The 20,343-nt window shown below is 47.3% G+C and overlaps 2 protein-coding genes across 16 annotated transcripts; both read right to left on the reverse strand.

Moving 5' to 3' along the window:
• Positions 1-6,059: 6,059 nt before the first annotated feature.
• eftud2 (elongation factor Tu GTP binding domain containing 2) lies at positions 6,060-16,331 on the reverse strand. The gene is made up of 29 exons (XM_062446027.1): positions 16,221-16,331; positions 15,962-16,124; positions 15,586-15,698; positions 15,306-15,468; positions 15,080-15,158; positions 14,910-14,985; positions 14,738-14,803; positions 14,537-14,572; positions 14,334-14,424; positions 14,155-14,237; positions 13,893-14,059; positions 13,622-13,746; positions 13,440-13,503; positions 13,242-13,332; positions 12,827-12,962; positions 12,353-12,480; positions 11,784-11,977; positions 11,448-11,559; positions 11,209-11,349; positions 11,004-11,105; positions 10,821-10,903; positions 10,550-10,636; positions 9,970-10,096; positions 9,515-9,602; positions 9,275-9,393; positions 8,623-8,717; positions 8,265-8,418; positions 7,134-7,241; positions 6,060-6,439 (listed from the first exon to the last, which is right to left on the reverse strand). The coding sequence occupies exons 3-29, from the start codon at positions 15,685-15,687 to the stop codon at positions 6,344-6,346; spliced, it is 2,913 nt and encodes a 970-aa protein (XP_062302011.1). The 5' UTR covers positions 15,688-15,698; positions 15,962-16,124; positions 16,221-16,331; the 3' UTR covers positions 6,060-6,343.
• Positions 16,332-16,839: 508 nt separating this feature from the next.
• phospho1 (phosphoethanolamine/phosphocholine phosphatase 1) lies at positions 16,840-19,993 on the reverse strand. 15 transcript variants are annotated; one of them, XM_062446537.1, is made up of 4 exons: positions 19,626-19,993; positions 19,258-19,305; positions 18,680-18,757; positions 16,840-18,592 (listed from the first exon to the last, which is right to left on the reverse strand). In XM_062446537.1, the coding sequence occupies exon 4, from the start codon at positions 18,576-18,578 to the stop codon at positions 17,814-17,816; it is 765 nt and encodes a 254-aa protein (XP_062302521.1). In that variant the 5' UTR covers positions 18,579-18,592; positions 18,680-18,757; positions 19,258-19,305; positions 19,626-19,993; the 3' UTR covers positions 16,840-17,813. The 15 variants fall into 15 exon arrangements, with proteins under 15 accessions (XP_062302521.1, XP_062302513.1, XP_062302576.1 ...); XM_062446529.1 differs by having other exon boundaries at positions 19,254-19,305; XM_062446592.1 differs by having other exon boundaries at positions 19,622-19,993.
• Between the last annotated feature and the right edge of the window lie 350 nt (positions 19,994-20,343).

Raw genomic sequence — 20,343 nt, forward strand, 5'->3', positions numbered from 1 at the left:
GCTTGGATTCGAATACCACTTTGATGAGTTCATTCTGTTGGATTCTAAGTGACACAGTTTGATGACCTAGAAAACATAGTTGAAATGATAGACAACACAAGGCCCTAAATAACAATGTTCCAGTAGGTCAGTCAAAATACAAATCAAGCTGCTCCCAAGCTTCCCTATACAATCTATCCCTTCATCCATAAACCACTGGAAAGTAACATATATTCACCCTAAGGTGTTTCAGCATTTGTAACCAGTTCAACTCTGAGAGGGTTCATGTCTAATTGGGTGTGCTCAAGCCTTCGGAGAGAGCACAACCTTTGTTCTCTCACATATATATTATTGTGAGAATGCTGTTAAGCATTCTCACTATTGCTTTTCAACTTCTCAGTTCTTCCGCCGTTTTTTGGCCTTTAACTCGTTCTGCATACTTTAACCGATTCCTACAACTTTTGTATCAAAACGTTCAGCTCCTTCAGGAGATGATGGCTATGACTTTTGGTATTTCTCACTTTTATACTTTTTAAGACATTAAGGTTTTTGTGCAAATTATTCTCCCATTAAAAGTAATGGTAAATCCTTTCAAATCATTAAAAAGCTTCCTCCTCTTTCAAACGTAACTACTTCAGCTTACTTTCAGCTAGAGACACCATTCAACCTTTAAAATGTTCACAAGACATTCAGCTATTCCCAAATGATTCAGCTTTTTCAAATGTTCAGCCAATTTTGAATTATGACAGTTTGAAATACATTAAAATGTTTGCTCCTTCTTGATTTTTATGAATGAGCAGCAAGCAGAGTGTGCTTGCTGCTCTTTTTCTGATATTCAACTAATTTGTCAAACAAATTCCTCTAACGTTCATATAGTTTAACTTACAGAAACAAGTTATACCTTAAAATGTAGGAAGAATTGTCCTCTTTCAGCCAATGTAACTACTAAAGAGCTCACATTTACAGATTTTCAGCTATGAGCCTTGAAGCGAGAGCAGCCTTTCAAATTCTCTCACTAACTTCAATGGAGAGGTGAGTAAAATCAGTCAGAGAAAGCAAGAAGGAACAAGATTTTGAAACTGCCGATAGAGTCGTATTTCTGACCGCACAGACATATAAAGGACATCACTGGTTTCGGCAGAATCTTGGGTCTCGGAAAATATCCTTATATTTTGGATTGGACGTATAGTTTTGCGTCTAGGTCAACTTGTTTGAGGTGTGGATGCTAGGTAAATGTTCGTTTTTCTCTCTGCCTAGCTCGTTAGCTATCACAGCTGCGCCATCACCGTGGCAACCAAACAAACAAGCACCAGGAAAGCAAAAGGAACACGTTTTTGAAACTGCAGGTAGAGTCGTATTTCTGACTGCACAGACATATAAAGAATATCTCTGGTTTCGGCAGAGGCTTGGGTCTCGGAAAATATCCTTATATTCTGGATTGGACGTACAGTTTTGCGTCTAGGTTATCTTGTTTGAGGTGTGGATTCTAGCTACATTTCTCTTATTCTCTGCCCTCAGCGCGTTAGCAATCATAGCTGCACCATCACCGTAACGACAGACACGCACCACTCAGTCTCTCACACAGGTGATTGGTACGTTTACTTGACCATGAGAAACACGATTACTAGCAATTGTCGGTTTATGCCAATAATACGATTACTCCGTTTACATGTGTAATTAGTTATGCGATTACTCAATAAACGCGTCTACATGATTCTTTTTTATTAATCGTTGTATGCTCCACGGACAAAACTTGCACCATCATCCTTCTGCAACAAAGTGTCGCCGTGTCTTCCTGTATCGGCTCTACTGCTGTATGTTTCATTCCATCAACACATTGAATCCTACTAAGAAAGCCGAGTAAACGCACTCAATGGTAGGCTACATCTGCTACTGCTATTACTATCCCAACTATAATTTCAGCTGTTAAAACGATAATATTCTTGTTCCGACTAGCTAGCCTACTTCTTCTGTTTAACCCTCGTGCTGCCTTCGGGTCACATGACCCAAAGGTTCATAACGAACCATCGTTGTGTTTACCCAATTTTACCCAATACAAAAACAAATTAAAATAATTTTCTTTTAACCTTTGCAATGTGGGGGGTCTGAGACAGCCCAACGGTTAAAAGAAAATGCTTCACTTTGTCTTTGTATGCGGTAAATCTGTCGCAATACGACGGTGGGTCACAATGACTGATGGGTCAGAATGACCCGAAGATAACACAAGGGTTAACAGTTCAGCTTTCAGCTTCTCCCGCATTGTAGGCTATTTTAGCTCTTAGCTTTGTTAAGATGATGCAGTTCAGCTTCCACACTGCCTCTTTTGTGTGACTCACACATTTTTGAAATTAATTTCAGCTTGCGGGTATTTTCTCATTTCTCACTTTTATACTTTTTAAAATATTAAGGTTTTTGTGCAAATTATTCTCCCTTTAAAAGTAATGGTAAATCCTTTCAAATCATTGTTGGAATGCTGCTCCAGTCCCTTTCAAAAATACCTTTCGGTTGCTTTGAAGCTTCAGATTATAACTTTCTACTAAATTTTCACTATTTTCAGCTTTTTTTAGCATGGTCAGCTATCCCCATTCAGGTTTTCAGCATTCTCACTGCTGTTTCGCAGGAACAGCCGTTTCTAGTTATTGTTTATTTTCGCCCCCCTAAGGATCAGTCAATATTTGGACTACATACACAACGGCGGTGTCAAAAGGTTCGTCTTGGTAGCGATTGCGTTGGTTGTATTTTTATTTACGTTCCATTGCATGGTTTAAGTAGAAATTGCGTTTTTGTGGTGAAAAGTGAAGCTAACGGTGGCTAATTTGCTAGCCACAGTCACTGACGTTACTGACGTCACTAACGTCACGAAAACACGCGTGACTACCTGTAGCAGAACATTTGTTTCACATCTGTTAACTTGGGGGATAGCTAGGCTAACTATAGCTTTACTGCAAGGCAGCTGCAGGAACACCACAAGCAAAGAGGCCAGGGTGATAACTATTTACTCATTTTACTTTGTGATGTGAAACACAATTATGAAATGTAATGTACAATATTAGCTGATATTATTAAGGAAATAGGCCCACATCTACTTTTGGAAACGGTAGTCTACTATTTCACTGAAGCATTAGCATCATGACATTAGCCTCTGTTGCCCGGGCAACACATACTACAGTGGTCTATGATGCATCTGTTTTCAATCTTTAAAATAAACATTCCTCACAAATACATTTTCGTTGTAGGATTTATTATGACATTACAAGTAAACGATTTGTGGGTTTCAAACCAGTGGTTTCAAACCAGTGTTGCTCACTGCAACGCTGTAGCCTACGCGAGACACTACAAAAACATCTACTGTACACAGCTGTAGGAAGTCAAACGGCGACAGAACATGTTCGGCACTCCCCTTACTTAAATCAAAAGTCTATCTAACTACTAACCTGAACTTCATTGCCACAGCCTAAACGTTGTCAATCTGTTCATGAAAATAATTAATTTCAGCGTAAACCGTACAACGGAACGTTAAATCCAATTCAACCAACGCAATCGCTACCAAGACGAACACAGCAGTAGTCTACTGTACTGAAGTAGTACAATTTAACGGGGCAGCCTCTCCACACAGGGCTATATCGCATTTTGCGTTGTTACTGACAATGAATGATCGCTACCAGTGAGCTTTTTATGAATGAGCGATTTTCCACAAAATAAATGTCAAGCTTATTTACGTTTTGGGGGACATATTTTCAGTTAGCAGATGGTACTGTTTGAATCGCGATTCCATCTTCTACTGCCGGGTAACGTCGTAGAATAATCGTCAAAGGGGGTTCTTTATTAATGAATGAATGCAATGAGTAGGCTAAATGCCTGAAAATATCACTAGAAGGGAAAAACTTAAAATGACGTTTAAGTCATAGAGATTAGGTCAATTTTTACACCGGTCTGCCAAATTTATTCGTTTTGATTCAACGATGAGGCAGCCTCTTGCAGGGGAAATGAGAAGACATCTATTTCATTCTACACTTCACTCGTATTTTCAGTTGTAAATGAGCAGCAAAAAAAAATGCTTTTAAATCTATGTAATCTTTATAAATAAGTATGCATTTTTATATAACATATACAGAAATATAAGTTGTAAAAATGTCATTCAAAAACGGACCCCTGCATGTGCAACCGACGCAAGCAAGCACACCCTACAATTTCCCCAGAAATTGTACCCTCTCTAGTTTGCCTTTGTGTTGTGTAAAGCCTCAAGCAGGGGAACACATGGCTCATTTAGCAAATAAAAAAGCCAGCGAGTTTTGAGCTTGTTTTGCGAAAACAAAATATCCTACCAAAAAATCTCCACTTTCAGTGTGTGTTTGTGGCATATCTGTGTAGACTAGATGTGCAGCTTTAGACAAACTTCCTGCCTGTATGCTCATAAGGGTCTTCGACCTCTGGGTCGTCTGAATCAGTATTGTGGCTCTTCAGATTCCTAAGATGAGGGAGTCACTTGGTCATGTGGTGCTGCCTGCGTTTTAGCTCGTTTTTGATCTCCAAGTCTAGCGACCTTGCCAGACCTCCGCTCACCAGCGACCTGCCCGGCAGCAACGGCGCCCTCCTGTGACCGCGGGAAACATCTGACTGTTGAGGAGCGGCGAACAGATCGAGTCAAAACGAAAGCTCAACTAGACACACTCCTCATTAACTGAAATTTGCGACATATTTCCCCTCTCACATCAAGTCGTCGTCCGACAAAACGTCCATGTTTCTCGCATCCATATTTTGATCTTTCACCCAGCAACCGCGTCTTCAGGTAAAATACTCAATAAATAATATGAATGCAAGAGAAGAACGTGTCTTTGCCACAGGAGACGTGTGTGATGCAAACACACATTACAGAACAATAAAAAGGCAAAAATAAATTCCGTGTCCTAGAGAGGAAGATGACAAAAGGGTGGAGCGAAGAAGAAGAGGGATACGAGAGATGAGAGCGGGCAGATGAGAGGCGTTGATGAGAGAGAAGGACGTAGGGAAGGCCTGGCTGGGGTAGCTGCCCCCAGCCACAGAGCCGACTCTTCCTCTGGTCTATATATAGAACAGGGTCCACAGATTGCAGTGACTGCTCCGGGGCCTTGAGTTCAGACCGACAAGAACCGCTGCCATCAGTCCCACTGCTGAGGGCCACACACGATCGTAATTCATGCCAGCACGGGGGGAGGGCTATAGGACCAAACACATGTCAGCATTCAGATTCGTTATCATACATCCCAGCAATGGACGGGGTGGGGGGGGTGGATGCAGCCGATCATGTTTTGTCATAGCAGGTGTCATGGAAGGGGCTTTTGGGTCAATTTGTGGCAATTCAGGGAACAGCTACATTGAAACGTCATGTTAACTGCACTAGTGCATGGGGTTTAGTCAGTCTGTTGCATTGCGACACTGTGATTTCTCCCTTATAACTTTAAAAAAATAAACTCTAAAAAAGGTCCCCAAATACTACACAACCAAGCACCCTGTCTCCACCTATAAAAATCAGTTTTGCAGGAAGCCTCAGCATCCAATCAAAATGTCAAGGGCACTCCAGCCTGTGTTGACCCCTCCCAGGGCATTACCGTCCCCTCCCCGCTGTACCGGCCACTGAAAATGACTGACAGGAGGACAGCGTTGTAGAGTTCAACGTGTTACCCCCCCCACACCACAGACGTCAAACACGAGGCGACTCTGTTACTAGTGCGCTCGTTTAGCCCCCCACCGTGCTTCCTTCCTCTGGACCGACACGGGGCACGCTCACAGGCCATGTGACTGCCGCGCCTTCCTCTCCCGTGCTTGCCTCCCCCTATCCAGCCATCTGTCCATCAGTCTCAGCCCACACCGCTCGCCAAACTGACACGCCGATCAATCAGGCAGACACAGGTCTCCAACATGGCAGCCCCTGTCACTTGCGTCCAATTCCTCCACCCATGTTAAAATGATCCTGGATCAAGCTGATAGAGGGGGCCAGAGTGGTATGCACAGAATATGGTTTATTGTCACTCTGACTAAGTGTTGAATTAGTAATTGCTCTCGTGAATCAAACCTACAGACTCCATTTGGATTGGAACAGGTGGATATATTTATTGAAGAACAAACAATCCTGCCTGCGGTCCAAGTCATCATATTCTACAAAACATTGAGAATTTACACATGTAAAAAAGAAGCAGACAACAGAGTTGAGACTGGCTTCACCTCTGAAAAAAAAACGTCCTCAGAGGCGACACCGTCCAAGGAGTTTCTGGATCACGAGTGACCTCATCAACCTCGGACCAGGCAGCTCTGCAGCCGCTGGACGTCGGGCGGGCGAGGGCGGCCAGGTGTCGACGGCGACCGATCCTCGGCCTCTCTGCGCCTCTCACATGGGGTAGTTGAGCACCACGTCCTGTTTGGCCAGCTCCAACAACATGGGATCGTCGAAGAACTTGCTGATACTCACGTCCTCGCTCAGTCCCTGCAGGGGCCACGGAGAACATGGGTTACCACGGGTTACAAAGCAGGCAGGTCAACAGAAGTGCATCAGCTCATAGATATATATATATATATATATATATATATATATATATATATATATATATATATATATATATATATATATATATATATATATATATAAACACTAGATGTCTAGTCCGCGTTGCCGGACAACGGAGTCGAACGTCCGCACATGGCGGCCATCTTGCTACAGTCAACTCGCTCACCCATAACTTTGTGTTGATGCTACATGTACTTTTTAAATGACCATAACTTGCTCAATTTTCAACCGATTTTGAAACGGTTTGGTTTGTTATCAACGTCAGAGATGTCGGTATGCCACTGCATACTTATGAATAATTATGTTATTTTTTAAAAATAGAATAGAAGTATGCAGTGGCATAACGACATCTCTGACGTTGATAAACCAAAACGTTTCAAAATCGGTTGAAAATTGAGCAAGTTATGGTCATTTAAAAAGTACATGTAGATTCAACACAATGTTATGGGTGAGCGAGTTGACTGTAGCAAGATGGCCGCCATGTGCGGACGTTCTAGACTCCGCCGTAAGACATTAGTGTTTATATATATATATATATATATATCTATGGGTGCATCAGCTAGCGTACAAAACATGACCCATTGAGTGGGCCGCCCCAGGGCACCAGGCTCACCTTGCGTCTCCGGGTCTTGATCATGAACTCCCTGGCCAGGTGGGGGGCGGGCTGGGGCTCCAGGGGCCTGATCACGATGCTCTTGTCCAGGGGGTCGCCCGGCACGATCTGGGGGGACAGCAGGGACGTCCAGGCGTTAGGACAAACGGTTACTACAGGCCTGCGGGGTCAGGCATCGTCACGCGAGCACGCACACTGACAGCACGAGACGGAACGTGTCGAATCAACCAGAAATAGCCCGAGGAGCGCTGCCCGTCGAGGCATCGCTGCCCTTTACCTTTCACCTTCCTGGGTGTCTGCTTCTCTCCCCCTCCCCCCCCCTCCCATTCTGTCACCACTTCACACGGAACTACAGAGTCAGGGGACGTGCCCATCAGGAGGGGAGAACCAGCATGCCAGCTTGTCTTCTCTACACAACAGAAAGGTTGGCATCTTTGGAGTCGAGCAGACACTTAAAATGATGACCGAAGACCATCACCTCTCGGCTCTTATCTAATCAGGCGTACAGTGTGCGAAACACGCGTTGGGTTCGGGGGCTGATGTGCAGTGCTGGGCTTCTCTGCTCGTTAATCCAGACAGGTTGGGATCTGCTGTGACCTTTTTGAAAGGCCAGACCTTGCGCCCTGACCGCTGCACAGCGGGAGAGAGCCGCTGCCAAACCCTCCGACCCCAGAGGAGCCGTCGAACGGGACGGAGATCGATGAGGTCTCTCCAGCCCCAATCAACAGGGCTGTGAAGCCTCCCGCATACTTGGGCAGCGGCCGGTTTACAAGGCAGCACTAGGAGTGTGTGATCGCGCTACTGAGAAGAGGGAGGGAGACCGACCTCTCCTCTCAGGGGGAGGGGGGTTCTGGTGGGAGGTAATTCCTCCTGACACAGTCCTAAAGTGGGAGAGACAGACCCACACAGCCACGTCAAACACAGGGGAGGGGAGACGGCGACAGGCCTGCTGCGCACGGGAGACTCGCTGACTCGACGGCCAGGCGCTCAGCATCACAACCGACCTGGGTGGACGTGGCAGGCGCCAGCTCCGCGCTCCTGACTCAGGGGCCACCAGGGGCTGGCATTCCTGCGCGCCTGTGGACCTGAAGGTGAGGGACACCGGACACGATCTGGAGCGTGCGAGCTTACCTGCCAGTGGTGGAAGACGGAGAGAGAGAAGGCCTGTCCCTGGGTGTGCGTGCGCAGGTCTGTCTCAAAGCCGAAGGAGTCGATGGCAGGGATGAAGGCCTTGATGGTGTAGAGGGGGGAGCCCGGGATGGGGGCGTCCTGGGTGACGTGGCCTCTGTTCGCCAACACACACACACACACACACACGCACCATGTCAGCAGAGAGCAACACAACAGCCTTCTTATCTAAACAAGTGAGGTGAGGCTTAGCAGGAGAAGTGCATCAGAAGAGAGGCTGGAGATTTCTGGAACGTGGGCGTAGTCCGGTCTACTGGACGTCAGGTCGGGTGGGGGGGGGGGGGGGGGGGGTGTGACTCACCTCCGCCGGGCCAGGACGGTGTAGACGGCAGACACACAGTCAGCAGGAGCCTGCACCTCCACAAAGTAATATGGCTCCATCAACCTGGGGGTGGCCTGGGGAGAGGTGGGGCAGACCATTAGAACCAGATGGAGGGGGGAGAGGTGGGGCAGACCATTAGAACCAGATGGAGGGGGGAGAGGTGGGGCAGACCATTAGAACCAGATGGAGGGGGGAGAGGTGGGGCAGACCATTAGAACCAGATGGAGGGGGGAGAGGTGGGGCAGACCATTAGAACCAGATGGAGGGGGGAGAGGTGGGGCAGACCATTAGAACCAGATGGAGGGGGGAGAGGTGGGGCAGACCATTAGAACCAGATGGAGGGGGGGGAGGGGGGGTCATTGAAGGTGCAGAAAAAAAGAGCCGAACATAGAACCGTCGCGGTCAGCAGATTACAATACAGGCTACACAAAACAAGGGTTCACGGGGGAAAATTGCGAAAGTACCACGAGTCAATTAAAGCGGCGCGTGTCAGCAGAATCCACCATTGTAATCAAGCTAATGGAACATTACGGAAAGCGATGATGAAAAAAAAAAAAAAAAACATTAAGAAAAAAAAGAAAAAAGGAGTTGGAGTTGTTGAAGAAGCCGTGCAGAGGGGAGGTGCTCTCACCATGAGGAAGGCCGAGTAGACCACTCTCCTGGCCGTGGGGATGACCTGCCCCCCGCCCCGGTGAAGAGGCTCTTGGGCGATGACCGCATCCAGGATCTTGAACTTGACATTTCTGATGGCTGGGGACCACAGAGAACTTGTTTAACCAACATGCGTGTGTGTGTGTGTGAGCAAGCGACGGAGAGGGGAGAGAGAGAGAGAGCGAGAGAGAAGGGGAGAGGGTGGGAGGTGGACACTTACGCTCGTCACAGAGAGGTCCCTCCCTGGTACCCCACTGGAAGCCCTGGACTATGCTGTCTTTGACCGAGCCCAGGAGAGCTTTGTCCACCTACACACACACACACACACACACACACACACAAACACAGTGAATGGGCATTCCTCCACTATCTGCAGGATAAAGGAGCTAGTGTCATAGGAACATCGAAAACCTTTTGTTTGTTTTGGCATCAAGGCATCTAGTGGCCCTGATGGCATCGCCCTGTGGAATCCGCTCTGCCCCCAGGGCTTCTGCTCTCCCATTGGTCAACCAGGGTCCACAGCCTCAGCCATCAATACTCTTCACACCTCTTCCACCGAGCACTTGTGCGACGTCATTCAGACACGCAATGTTTGTGTAACAACTTCGGCCTAACAAACACACGCAGCAGAGTGTACATTTCATGGACCCGGTACTGCGTGGTCGGGCAGCTCACCTCAGAGGGCAGGGTGTCGTCCACCAGGATGTTGGGCCCCGTGGTGTCGGGTCCGAAAGCCCAAATGGACCTGGCGGCCAGCAAATCCCAGTCATACTTGGTCTGGAAAAACTCTCCCAACTTCTTCCTGTGGTGTCGGGGGAGAAGAGTGAGCAGGGGGCCAGGAGGCCAGGGGCCAGGGGGAGGGAAAGCAGGGCAGAGTTGTGTTAATGGTCGAGTCAAGTATGTCAGTGTTCTGGCACCACTGCACATATTGGCTGATACATTCAGGTCCAGATGGGGTCACAGATGAGTAACAGTCCCGAAAGAACATGCACACAGTCCAACACTGACACACATACAGTCCAACACACACAAACACACACAGTCCAACACAAACACACACACATACACACACACACACACAAGGACAAAGTTCCAATCCAAATGGGCAACGGCACAAGATCTGACACATTTAAAGTGATATAAAAAGAGCAAAATGGGATAAAACAGGTGTTTAGATAACAGGGGCATGAGTGGAACAGTCCAGAGTTGAGCTGGTTCCTGTACGCGTGTTGGCACGAGCTAGGATAAGTCGTACCTGTTCCACGTGATCTGCACCACCTCGTTCTCGATGTCCTCTGCCAGGCCCTTCTCCAGAGGCTCTGCAATCATTGTGATCTTATTCCTGTCAATCAAACCACACAGCTGTCAATCACACGTGGGGGCTAAGCCGGAGGGCCGGCACCACCCAGAGGCCAGTCTAGACACACCGATATAACATCTCCCCACACGGCACCAGGCTACAGTCTGCACTCCGGCAGCCGGTGAAACTGAGCAGACATTCTTGAACGATGCGCGGTGGCGCTTACTTCTTGTTTGGCGTTTCAGCGAAGCACTTGAGCGACGACGTCTCCACGACCGTTTCGCAGAAGGTCACCACGGGGTCGGCCACCTGGGTGGGGGGAAAAAAAGGTTGAAAGACAACGGTTGGAGGACGTGTAGAAAGCACGTGTGCGCCTCAGGGACGGCGTGGGAGAGGGGGGGATGCTGACCTTGATGTCGATCTCAGAGTACATCTTGCGCAGGTCGTGCATCACGCAGTCAAGGTAGAGCTCGCCCGTGCCGAGGATGACGTGCTCTCCTGACTCCTCTACCTGGAAAACACACACATTGACATTTCACTTGCAAGCCAGACAACAGGTTCTCGATCCCTAACCACTGAACGTCTCGTTTCTCTGCAGGGAGAGGGGAAGGTACCTTGGTGGTGAGCGATGGGTAGCTCTTGTTGACCTTCCTCAAGCCATCCAACATCTTGGGCAGCTCGGACGGGTTGACGGGCTCCACGGCGATCTTGATGACGGACGCCGTGTTGAACTTGAGAGGCCTGAAGATTTGGGCCTGGGAATTGGAGAACATGACATGAACCCTCCATTCGTGCATGGACATGGGCTGGGTGTAACAGAAGCACGCTGACACAGGGGCCTGGCTCCTCTCACCTCCTCGTTCCCTCTCGGCTCGGTGATGGTGGCCGTCTTCACGATGGGCTGGTCACAGCCCTCGATGAGAACCCAGTTACCAGCAGGCACCCGGTTCACCTCAATCTGGTACCTGTGGTCAGGACATGGAGGATTTACCTACAGTAGCCTTACAAGTACATGCATGTACTTGTGTGGTTATGTATAATATCATCGTATGAAAAGGCAGCGTGCTGAGAGAGACAGACAGAGGAGCGACAGAGAGAGAGAGCAAGAGAGAGAGACAGACAGGCAGCGACAGAGAGACAGAGAGCGACAGACAGACAGAGAGAGACAGACAGGTTGTGAGCTCCCTACCGGGCCACATTGATCCAGAGGCGTCCCACGGTGCAGACCTGGGAGTCCTCCTCGTCCTCCAGGGTGTAATTCTCTCCCAGCACCTTGACAGGCTGGCCCGCCTGGATGGTGCCGCTCAGCACCCGGCCAAACGCGTGGAACTGCACCCCGTCCTCAGTGCTGTACATCTTAGTGGTGTGGCACATCAGAGGGCCCTGGGGCACAGACATGGAGGGTGGCACATCAGAGGGCCCTGGGGCACAGACATGGAGGGTGGCGAGAACATGAATAACAATAAAAAAATAAATAATAATAGCTGGACCGGTAACCACAAAGCTAATGATTATCAATAGAACCCGAAACAGAATCTATACATTTAGTGCCCACCAGCATCCCCTGTACACACCCCCTCCGGCCCACAAGCCAGGGTCTGTCCTACTCACATCAGGGTCACAATCCTCCGGCCCACAAGCCAGGGTCTGTCCTACTCACATCAGGGTCACAATCCTCCGGCCCACAAGCCAGGGTCTGTCCTACTCACATCAGGGTCACAATCCTCCGGCCCACAAGCCAGGGTCTGTCCTACTCACATCAGGGTCACAATCCGCCATGGCCTCCCCCAGGTCCGACTCCAGCCCTCCTGTGTAGCTGTGCTCGATCTTGGCCTTGGCGCCCTCTTTTGGGGAAGGAATGTGCTGCACGCACATGTCCACCAAGCCTGGAGGGAAAATGTATGCACGGCTCTAGATTAATTAGTCACATTTACCAGTCACATTTACCAGACACATGACTTTTGCCCTGAGTGTGTCATTATAAACATCTAATCATGACAGCGGGGCACATGCATATGACCCCGGGTTCTCCGAGTAATAAATAGCTCAATCGCTTAGAATTAGTCAGGGTACACAACGTAAAGCGGCCATATCTGAAATCCAATATCCCTTTCGACACACAGAGTAAACGGCGCACATGGAACCAGCCCGACGGATGAAGCAGCAACCAAAAGGGATTTATTGGGCCGCGTGCGCGAAGAGGGGAAAAAAGAAGTGGGTTGGAGGGCGTACCGGTGAACTCTCCAAAGAAGCGGTTGCAGACGAGCCTCAGCAGGGGCCTGATGTTGAGCTTCAGCTCCTCCTTGGTCAGGTGGATCCCCAGCTCGTCCAGCACGCGGGGCAGCGACGTGTCCACGTCTCCCACCACCTGGCAACAACAAGGGCAAGGAAAGGTTAGGGCGGACGACCTGAGCGCCTGTGTGTGCGACATTTAGCAGACGCTCTTATCCAGAGCGACTTACAGCAAGTACAGGGACAATCCCCCCCCGAGGCAAGCAGGGTAAAGTGCCTTGCCCGAGGACACAGCGTCCTTTTGTACGGCCGGGAATCGAACCGGCAACCTTTTGATTAATAGCCCGATTCCCTAACCACTCAGCCATCTGACAACCATCTGTTTACATACATTAAGTATCTGAGCGTCTCTTACCTGAGAGAGGATCTTGTAAAGAGGCTCCAGGACGAACTCCACAAAGCTGCGTTGGGAGTTACTGGTGGGGGCTTTCTTGGTGAACTTGCGCCTGGAGGAGCGACAGAAAGACACGGGGGAAAGCGCGAGTTAGTCAGCGTCATCCTGGGTTGGAATCGCGTCGACAGACCTCCATGTTCCAAGGAGAGCTCCGCTTACGTTTTAGGGTTGAAGTAAATGTCTCCCCACAGCCTCTTGGCAAATTCGGTATAGTTGATGTCCCCTGCAAAGAGTAGAGAGAAGACGTTGTTTCTGATGTGCTTCTGAGGTTCCTGAAATAGGAGCTACTCTCCAGAGTGTGAGGGGGGGGGGGGGGTGTGGGGAGAGGTGTACCGTCTCACCATAGGTGTCAGAGTAGATCTTAGCGAAAGAGCCTAGTGTGAAACAGATGCTGTACATGGAGCTGGCGAAACACACGTTCCCCAGGAGAGGAGACACCACCAGGTTCTCATCCGTGGAGTAGGTACTGCAGGCAGAAATGACAAAACCACATCCAGTTACAAGCACTTTCATTTTGCACAAAGTTAGACAGAGAAATGCTCTGACAGTGCCATACATCTCATGAGGTGCACATCCCCAGCTCAGCCTTTCAGACGGGCCTGGAATCGGTACCTGAGCATGCCGTTGACCTCATCCACGATGTGCCGGAGCTTGTAGTAGGCGTCTGTGGGGGGCAGCTTCAGCTCGACGATGAGACGGTCCACCTTGTTGATGCAGATGGTGACGGCCAGACGCTCCTGGACGGCATGCTTGATCAGCCGTTCCGTGTTCAGCATCACCTTCGCGCGGACAGAGAAGCAGGGGTCAGGGGGGGATCCGAGCGCAGAGACGGAAGAGGGGTGGAGAAAACGGGCCGAGGTGGGAAACCACTCACTCCTTCCGCCGCGTCGATGAAGAGAACGATGCCGTCCGAGATTCTGATGCCGGACGTGACCTCGTCTGAGAAGTTTACGTGACCTACGGGGGGAGACGCGGGGGGGGGGGATGACGTGGTTAAAATGTTCACGCCCCAGAGAAGACGAGGGTGTACGTATCACGCAGCGCCGGACATACCTGGGGTGTCCATGATGTTGAAAAGGTAGGATTTGCCTCTCGAGTCAGGAAGCACCATGGTGACAGGGGTACTCTTGATACCAACACCTCTCTGGGAAGGACAGAATCGTGAGTCCCGTGGTGTCCCACACCACCATATTCCTGCCACACTCTTCCATTGATATGCAGCAGTTGCACACAGCAATTACACACAAAGCTCTTACCTCCTGCTCAGTAAAGAGGATGTCTGTGTACCGGAGCTGCAACAGAAAACAAAACGTTGTCGAAGGCCTTTGAACGTCAGGATGTTACAGGACCGGATGTTACAGAGAGGGACATTCCCTTCACAAGGCCCTCAGGGTAGAGTAATGAGAACAACTGGGACAGAAAAAGAGAGAGTACTCGAGACACTGGACGGTACTCACATCCACGTCATCTCTCTTCCTGATCTCTGGGTGTGTCTGTTCGATCAGACAGTCCACGAAACATGTCTGCAATAAACACACGTTTCATTTCGATCAAATATAGGCCGTCCGTCGAGAGAGATCGATGATCAGCCAGCTCACAAGACCTCCCAGAGCCAAGATGCGATTTTACCTTGCCATGATGCAGATGGCCACAGAGGGTGACGTTCCGGATCAGCTCGGGACTGTCCATTAGATCAGCTAGGAACCTGCAAACAGGTTCAGGGCAACAATGTTCAACAGTGTCTCAAAAGGTATTAACAAAAGCAGGCAATGTTTATTTTTATTTTCATGATTACTCACTCCATGTCATAAACTGTGACAGGCAACTCCTGCTCAGTCAGAGTGAACTGCTTATTCTTCACTGGCTTGATGATGGGCTCTGATCAGGATTGGAGCAGAAAGTCAGTTTAACAACATAATAATAATAAGTACAAATGCCTCTCGGTTAGTGTGTTAGATTATCAGAGTACGTTTCCACATCCTGTCTGAAGTGTTTCCAGATCTACATGGTGTACAAGTCTCGGACCTGTGAGGGGCTGTGTATCTTCCTCTTGGACGATAGTTTCCACCTCTGGCCCATACACTTCCTCCGCAGTAGGATAATACTTCTTATCCTCGTGTAGGACCACCTCCATCCCTGGCACATCTTCATCCGCATCGGCAGCCTCATCGTCGTCTTCCTCTTCAGCCTTCACACGTAGAAAGCGAGACAAATTAACGAACATACCGATATAGCCCATAACTAAGGATCAGGGATTCAGTGGCGGTACTCTTTTAAACTGGTGTCTGTACGGTCACCCCCATACCTCATCTACATCTCGAGCGTCTGCCTCCAGATCGTCATCTTCATCAGAATCCAATTCAGGACCGATGTAGTTTCCAAACTCGTCGTAAAGGTCAGTTTCCATTGTGTAATGTGCTAGATGTGGAGACAAATCTGAACTCACAAACTCCAGGGAACTTACGAAACGTATTTAGATAACAGTGACTAACATTTCAAACTGTTGTCTGGTCTAGCTGGTGCTTAGCTAGCGCGGTAAGCTTTGAATGAATGGCACCACACAGTCTGCTAGCTAGCTAGCTAGCTACGTATGAGCTGCGTTAGTTGACGTAATGCATTAAACAAAAGTTATGAAAACAAGTTGACTATTATCTGGCATAAAGCAACACATATACACTTACCAAAGCGTGCACCAGCAGTGGGTTTGTGAATATTATTTGACGAATAGCACTATTCTTCAGTTTACACAACGATCGTACTAAACTTGTTTCCAAACCGAGCCATGCACATGAGGACCCTTCCGCACAAACGCACGACGATCGCATTTAGTGAACTTCACAATGCCTGATCAGAATAAATATAGCAAACAACCCTACATAAAAAAAATATACATACCAACACAATATACTACAGGCAGTATAGTTATTGTAATTTACATACCACCAGAGTTACATAGAACAGATTTATGTGACAACAAATATACGACGTTACGGTGGATCAATATTCAGGCAAATCTTTCGATGTGTTCTTTACAACGCATGCCCCTGACAAAAGGGAGATGGAGCGCCAGCAAGTAGATCGCAGCTAGTTTTGTACAAGAACTGGAGCGTTAATAAATAAATGAAACAAACCACATGAAAGCAATCATGCTGTGATCTTTAACTAATGACCCATGAGTCACAGTATATTACATGCTGTGTATTAATTATAAATCATAAGAAGGGAAGGAATGGCAATTAGACCTGTGCCCTAAAGCAAGAAACAAACTACAACGCAACGTTGTCTGACTTTACTACGATTACATGTTTTGATTCGGAAAGTTACTAAAGAGAGTATACTCTCTTAGCTTATAAACTAATATTGGAGTGGACAGAACTGCTGTTAGTGATAATTCGTTGCTTGGCACTATATGAATTAGCCTACATTCAATGGATTATGTGTGGGACTGTTTTAATTAGTAGCTTATTCTCTGCTCATTTAGTTTAAAAAATATCAGGAAAAAGATCACGAGGGGTCCATCTCTATAGTTTACAGATGAATGAAACAGTCTTAGACAACATTTTCAGTGAATGGCTTTATATTCCTGCTGGTGTTAAGTACAGTACATTGGACGCACAGATACAAACATACAAATAATGATTTCACATGCTAATACTTATAATGTACCCAATTATAACACACAGTACATTAGTTATACAGTTTCCTAGCCTATATAAATATAAATCTAGGTCTAATATTATTGATTTGGGTTTTATATTTCACCTACCACGAGTATACTCATTACTGTTTCACTTCCAAAAAGCATGTGCAGCTTATACAATTGCCAGTAGATGGCAGCATTGCAACTTAATATATTTCCAGTACTGGTATTCCACTTTCCAACACAATTGAGCAAGCATCAGTTTCTTATTAATAACTTAAATGGCTAATAATAAAATTGCCCTGGCTAGATAGAGTCATTATCAAAGAATAAGGCAATCAGTAACAGGGATGATTGCCCCACTGACCCAAAGTGGCAGTTAATCACAACAGCAATAAGGCTTGGTTTTAAAGTAACAATAGAACACAGATAAATGGCGGCACATATTGGTTCTTAATTTACCATTTACACACACCTAGGGTAAACAGCTTGGTCAATAATTTATCTTTAGTAATATTTCCCTTTTTAGTCAATGTAAGTCAGATTTATTAGTCTACTATCTTGTCGATCAACTACTGTAAAGATCTCCTTAATCATTGACAGAGTTGATGTTTTTATTAGGCTTCTGTCTTTGATTGGCCTTTGGACCGAACCATAACGAGGTGGTCTGAGCCTCTTGCTAACTGTCCCAACTGTGAGAAGATCCTCTTTTTTTGCAGTCTGATTGTGTGAGCCATTAAATGTTTTGTGTTTGTTTAATTTGCTGTATGTGTGTGTATATTAACAGTATATCATCTTTTAAATATGTATATATCCGTGAATGAATGTGTCTTCAGAGTAGTTTGTGTGTGTCTGTGTATGGTGTGTGTGTATGGGGGATTCATTTTTCAGATTCATTTTTCCTCTGCCAGCTTCCTAAGTCGCAGAATCACATCCTCCCCACTGACCCATGGCACAGTGACCGCCTTGAACTCCCCTGGCCTTGCCTCGTGCATTTCTGTGATAAGCCGGTGCATGGGATAATCCCGCCGAGGGAATGCCACATCCTGAGGGCTCAGGGTCAGACATGGGCAGAAGTCGTTGGCACCGTCACCCACGTAAAACACCCTCTGGAACGCCTTCCCTCGCTCCTGCGTTCTGCGTGCGACAAAGTCCTTCACTATCACCTGCTTACACATGTTCTCAGGGCAACGCTGGCAGCCGTGGGAGTGGAAGGGGCGCAGCATGAGACGTCCGTCTTGGTTGAAGGTGGCAGGGTTGGTGAAAATCTTGCCGAAAAGCTGGCGGGCTCCCACGCGACGGAGCCAGGATTCTATGAAGAACGTGTTGGCATCCGACACCAGCACCATCTCAAAGTCCTGTCGGGTGCGCAGAAACTTGAAGAGGGTCAGCATGCCAGGGGAGGCAGGGATCTTTTCGATGATGGCACGGATGGCACTCTCGGTGACCCCGGACTCTGCCATGTAGGCCAGCACACGCTGCATGTACTCATTATAGTGGCCTGGCTGGTAGGTGTCCTTCAGCCAGCCTGGGAGGTACTGCCCTGGGGCTGCCTGCACCACCACATCATCACTGCTCTCATCCACGATGGTCTCGTCAAAGTCGAAAAAGATGAGAAAGCGCTTGTCGCTTGAGGACAGTGCTGAGTTTCCGGCCATGTTTTCTGATTGTCCTGGGGAAGGGGTTAAACAGCAGTTGAACACAGAATCCCGCATGACTGGTTATTCAGCATTAACTGTTGTGAGTGGCAGTAGAATACTTCTTTCTGTCCAACTCTTCTTCACCTTGCCTTCACGTGAAACACACTAATGCAGGGTTGTTAACCAAGGTGGGGTTTCTGGGAAATTATGAGTGAATAGAAGGAGGTGAAGAAAAGCAAGAATAGAATCAAAAGTGGAGAAAAAAAAGAAAGACTCCCTTTAAGATCATTTATATTTTCAGAGGGCCTCGAATTTAAAATTACACTGGGCTTACTAAGAGACAGAAAAAGGTAGACATTTAACAGAAGTACTCTCTACCCAAGGTAGAGTTGAGATTAAGGGAGTAAGCTCCCTGTTCATGAGATGATTGTGATTCATTATTATGATGAAGAGCAGTGGACTGAAATATATCACAACATGTAATGTTGATGTTGTTCAACTATTCAAAACTAATCACATCAATGCAACGATCATTCTGTAAAGGATAGACGATACTAATTTGAATCCGTTGCATAATCCTTTGATTTCCAAATAAAAACTGTGGTGAACGTAATCTGTTGCATTTGAATAAACAGAAAAGTAATGGGAGCGGCTGGGACAGTTTGTTCTTATTTTTCTTCAGAAAATACTTACCGACCTTCAATTTGTAGGCGATGTCAAGCTGGTCCCTTGAAGGCAATGCAATCTGTAAAGATGAGAAGCGCATTTTCCAATATCGGTAACAAAATCCTTTTTCCTACACGTTCATTCAGTAACCTACGTCTTACTTTGAGTAGCCTACTTGTAATACTTTCGTGCTCAACTGTATGTGACGTGCTGCATATTTTTAAGTAGCCTACCTAATAAATCGAGTTTTTACTTGTGTATTATTTTATACTGTATACATATTTTCTAGTCAATTCAATAACGCACAACTCTAATACATCACTATGGCAACATCTCGATGTTCAAGGTTAATTAGGCTCTTAATTATCTGCAGTGCAGAGCAAAAATAAAATCACCAACGGTATGTCCAGCAGTTCGGTGCAACACCAGGATACTTCACACACGACAGGTCCAGACTTCTTTTCAGAAACGGCTGACCTCTCAATCCAGCTATTGTCCTGCGCAGCTCTCCATACATTCCCTCTTTCTCCGAGGAACTGTGCGCTCCACGCTCACTTTATGGGCTGCCCAAACCCTTGAGCCAGCCTGTAACACAGTGACGTAACATCGCTGAGCCGCCTTCTCTCGAATGCCAAGAGAATGAGTGACCCTCTGTATCCAATACGAATAGAAAACAGTGAGTACTAATTTGTTGACCACAGTTAATTTTCTCTTAAATGTATAACAAACTAGTTTAATCTCGCTGTCATACAGGCTACACCATGTAACGAAACAGACACCACGTTAATGCTTAGAATGAAGCATATTTATACAAAAACATGTCGAGTCAAAATTACATTAAAGTTGTTGGGGTTTATTAAAATGTGTTCGAACGTCCCTCCCCCTTTATAAGTGAGTACAGCGGCCGCTTTGATCACGCGAGCTGCCCCGGCTCCACTGTCTCCCTTATCTGCCTCTGCAGAAGCTAATTTCCCCTCCTACTGTCTCTGTATCACACAGGCCCCATCTAACAGTTGGGAGGGCAGATATTTCCTAGCGCAGATGGGCTAGTGGATGTAGGCTATGTTATTACCTCCCCTCCCACTTTCGATGAGTGTGTTCTAACCTGACCACCCAC

This window comes from Osmerus eperlanus, chromosome 2, assembly GCF_963692335.1.
Source record: "Osmerus eperlanus chromosome 2, fOsmEpe2.1, whole genome shotgun sequence".
Taxonomy (NCBI): domain Eukaryota; kingdom Metazoa; phylum Chordata; class Actinopteri; order Osmeriformes; family Osmeridae; genus Osmerus; species Osmerus eperlanus.

Bases quoted from the DNA above. Each gene is read 5' to 3' on its own strand.
- eftud2 (XM_062446027.1), bottom strand. From the start codon at position 15,687: ATGGAAACTGACCTTTACGACGAGTTTGGAAACTACATCGGTCCTGAA. The intron at 13,747-13,892 runs GTACCGATTCCA...TTCTGCCTGCAG, and splicing joins GAGGTCAACGGCATGCTCAG to TACCTACTCCACGGATGAGA. The intron at 9,394-9,514 runs GTAAGTGTCCAC...TGTGGTCCCCAG, and splicing joins GGGACCTCTCTGTGACGAGC to CCATCAGAAATGTCAAGTTC.
- phospho1 (XM_062446504.1), bottom strand. From the start codon at position 19,326: ATGCGCTTCTCATCTTTACAGATTGCATTGCCTTCAAGGGACCAGCTT. The intron at 18,593-19,253 runs GTAAGTATTTTC...CCCCTTCCCCAG, and splicing joins CGCCTACAAATTGAAGGTCG to GACAATCAGAAAACATGGCC.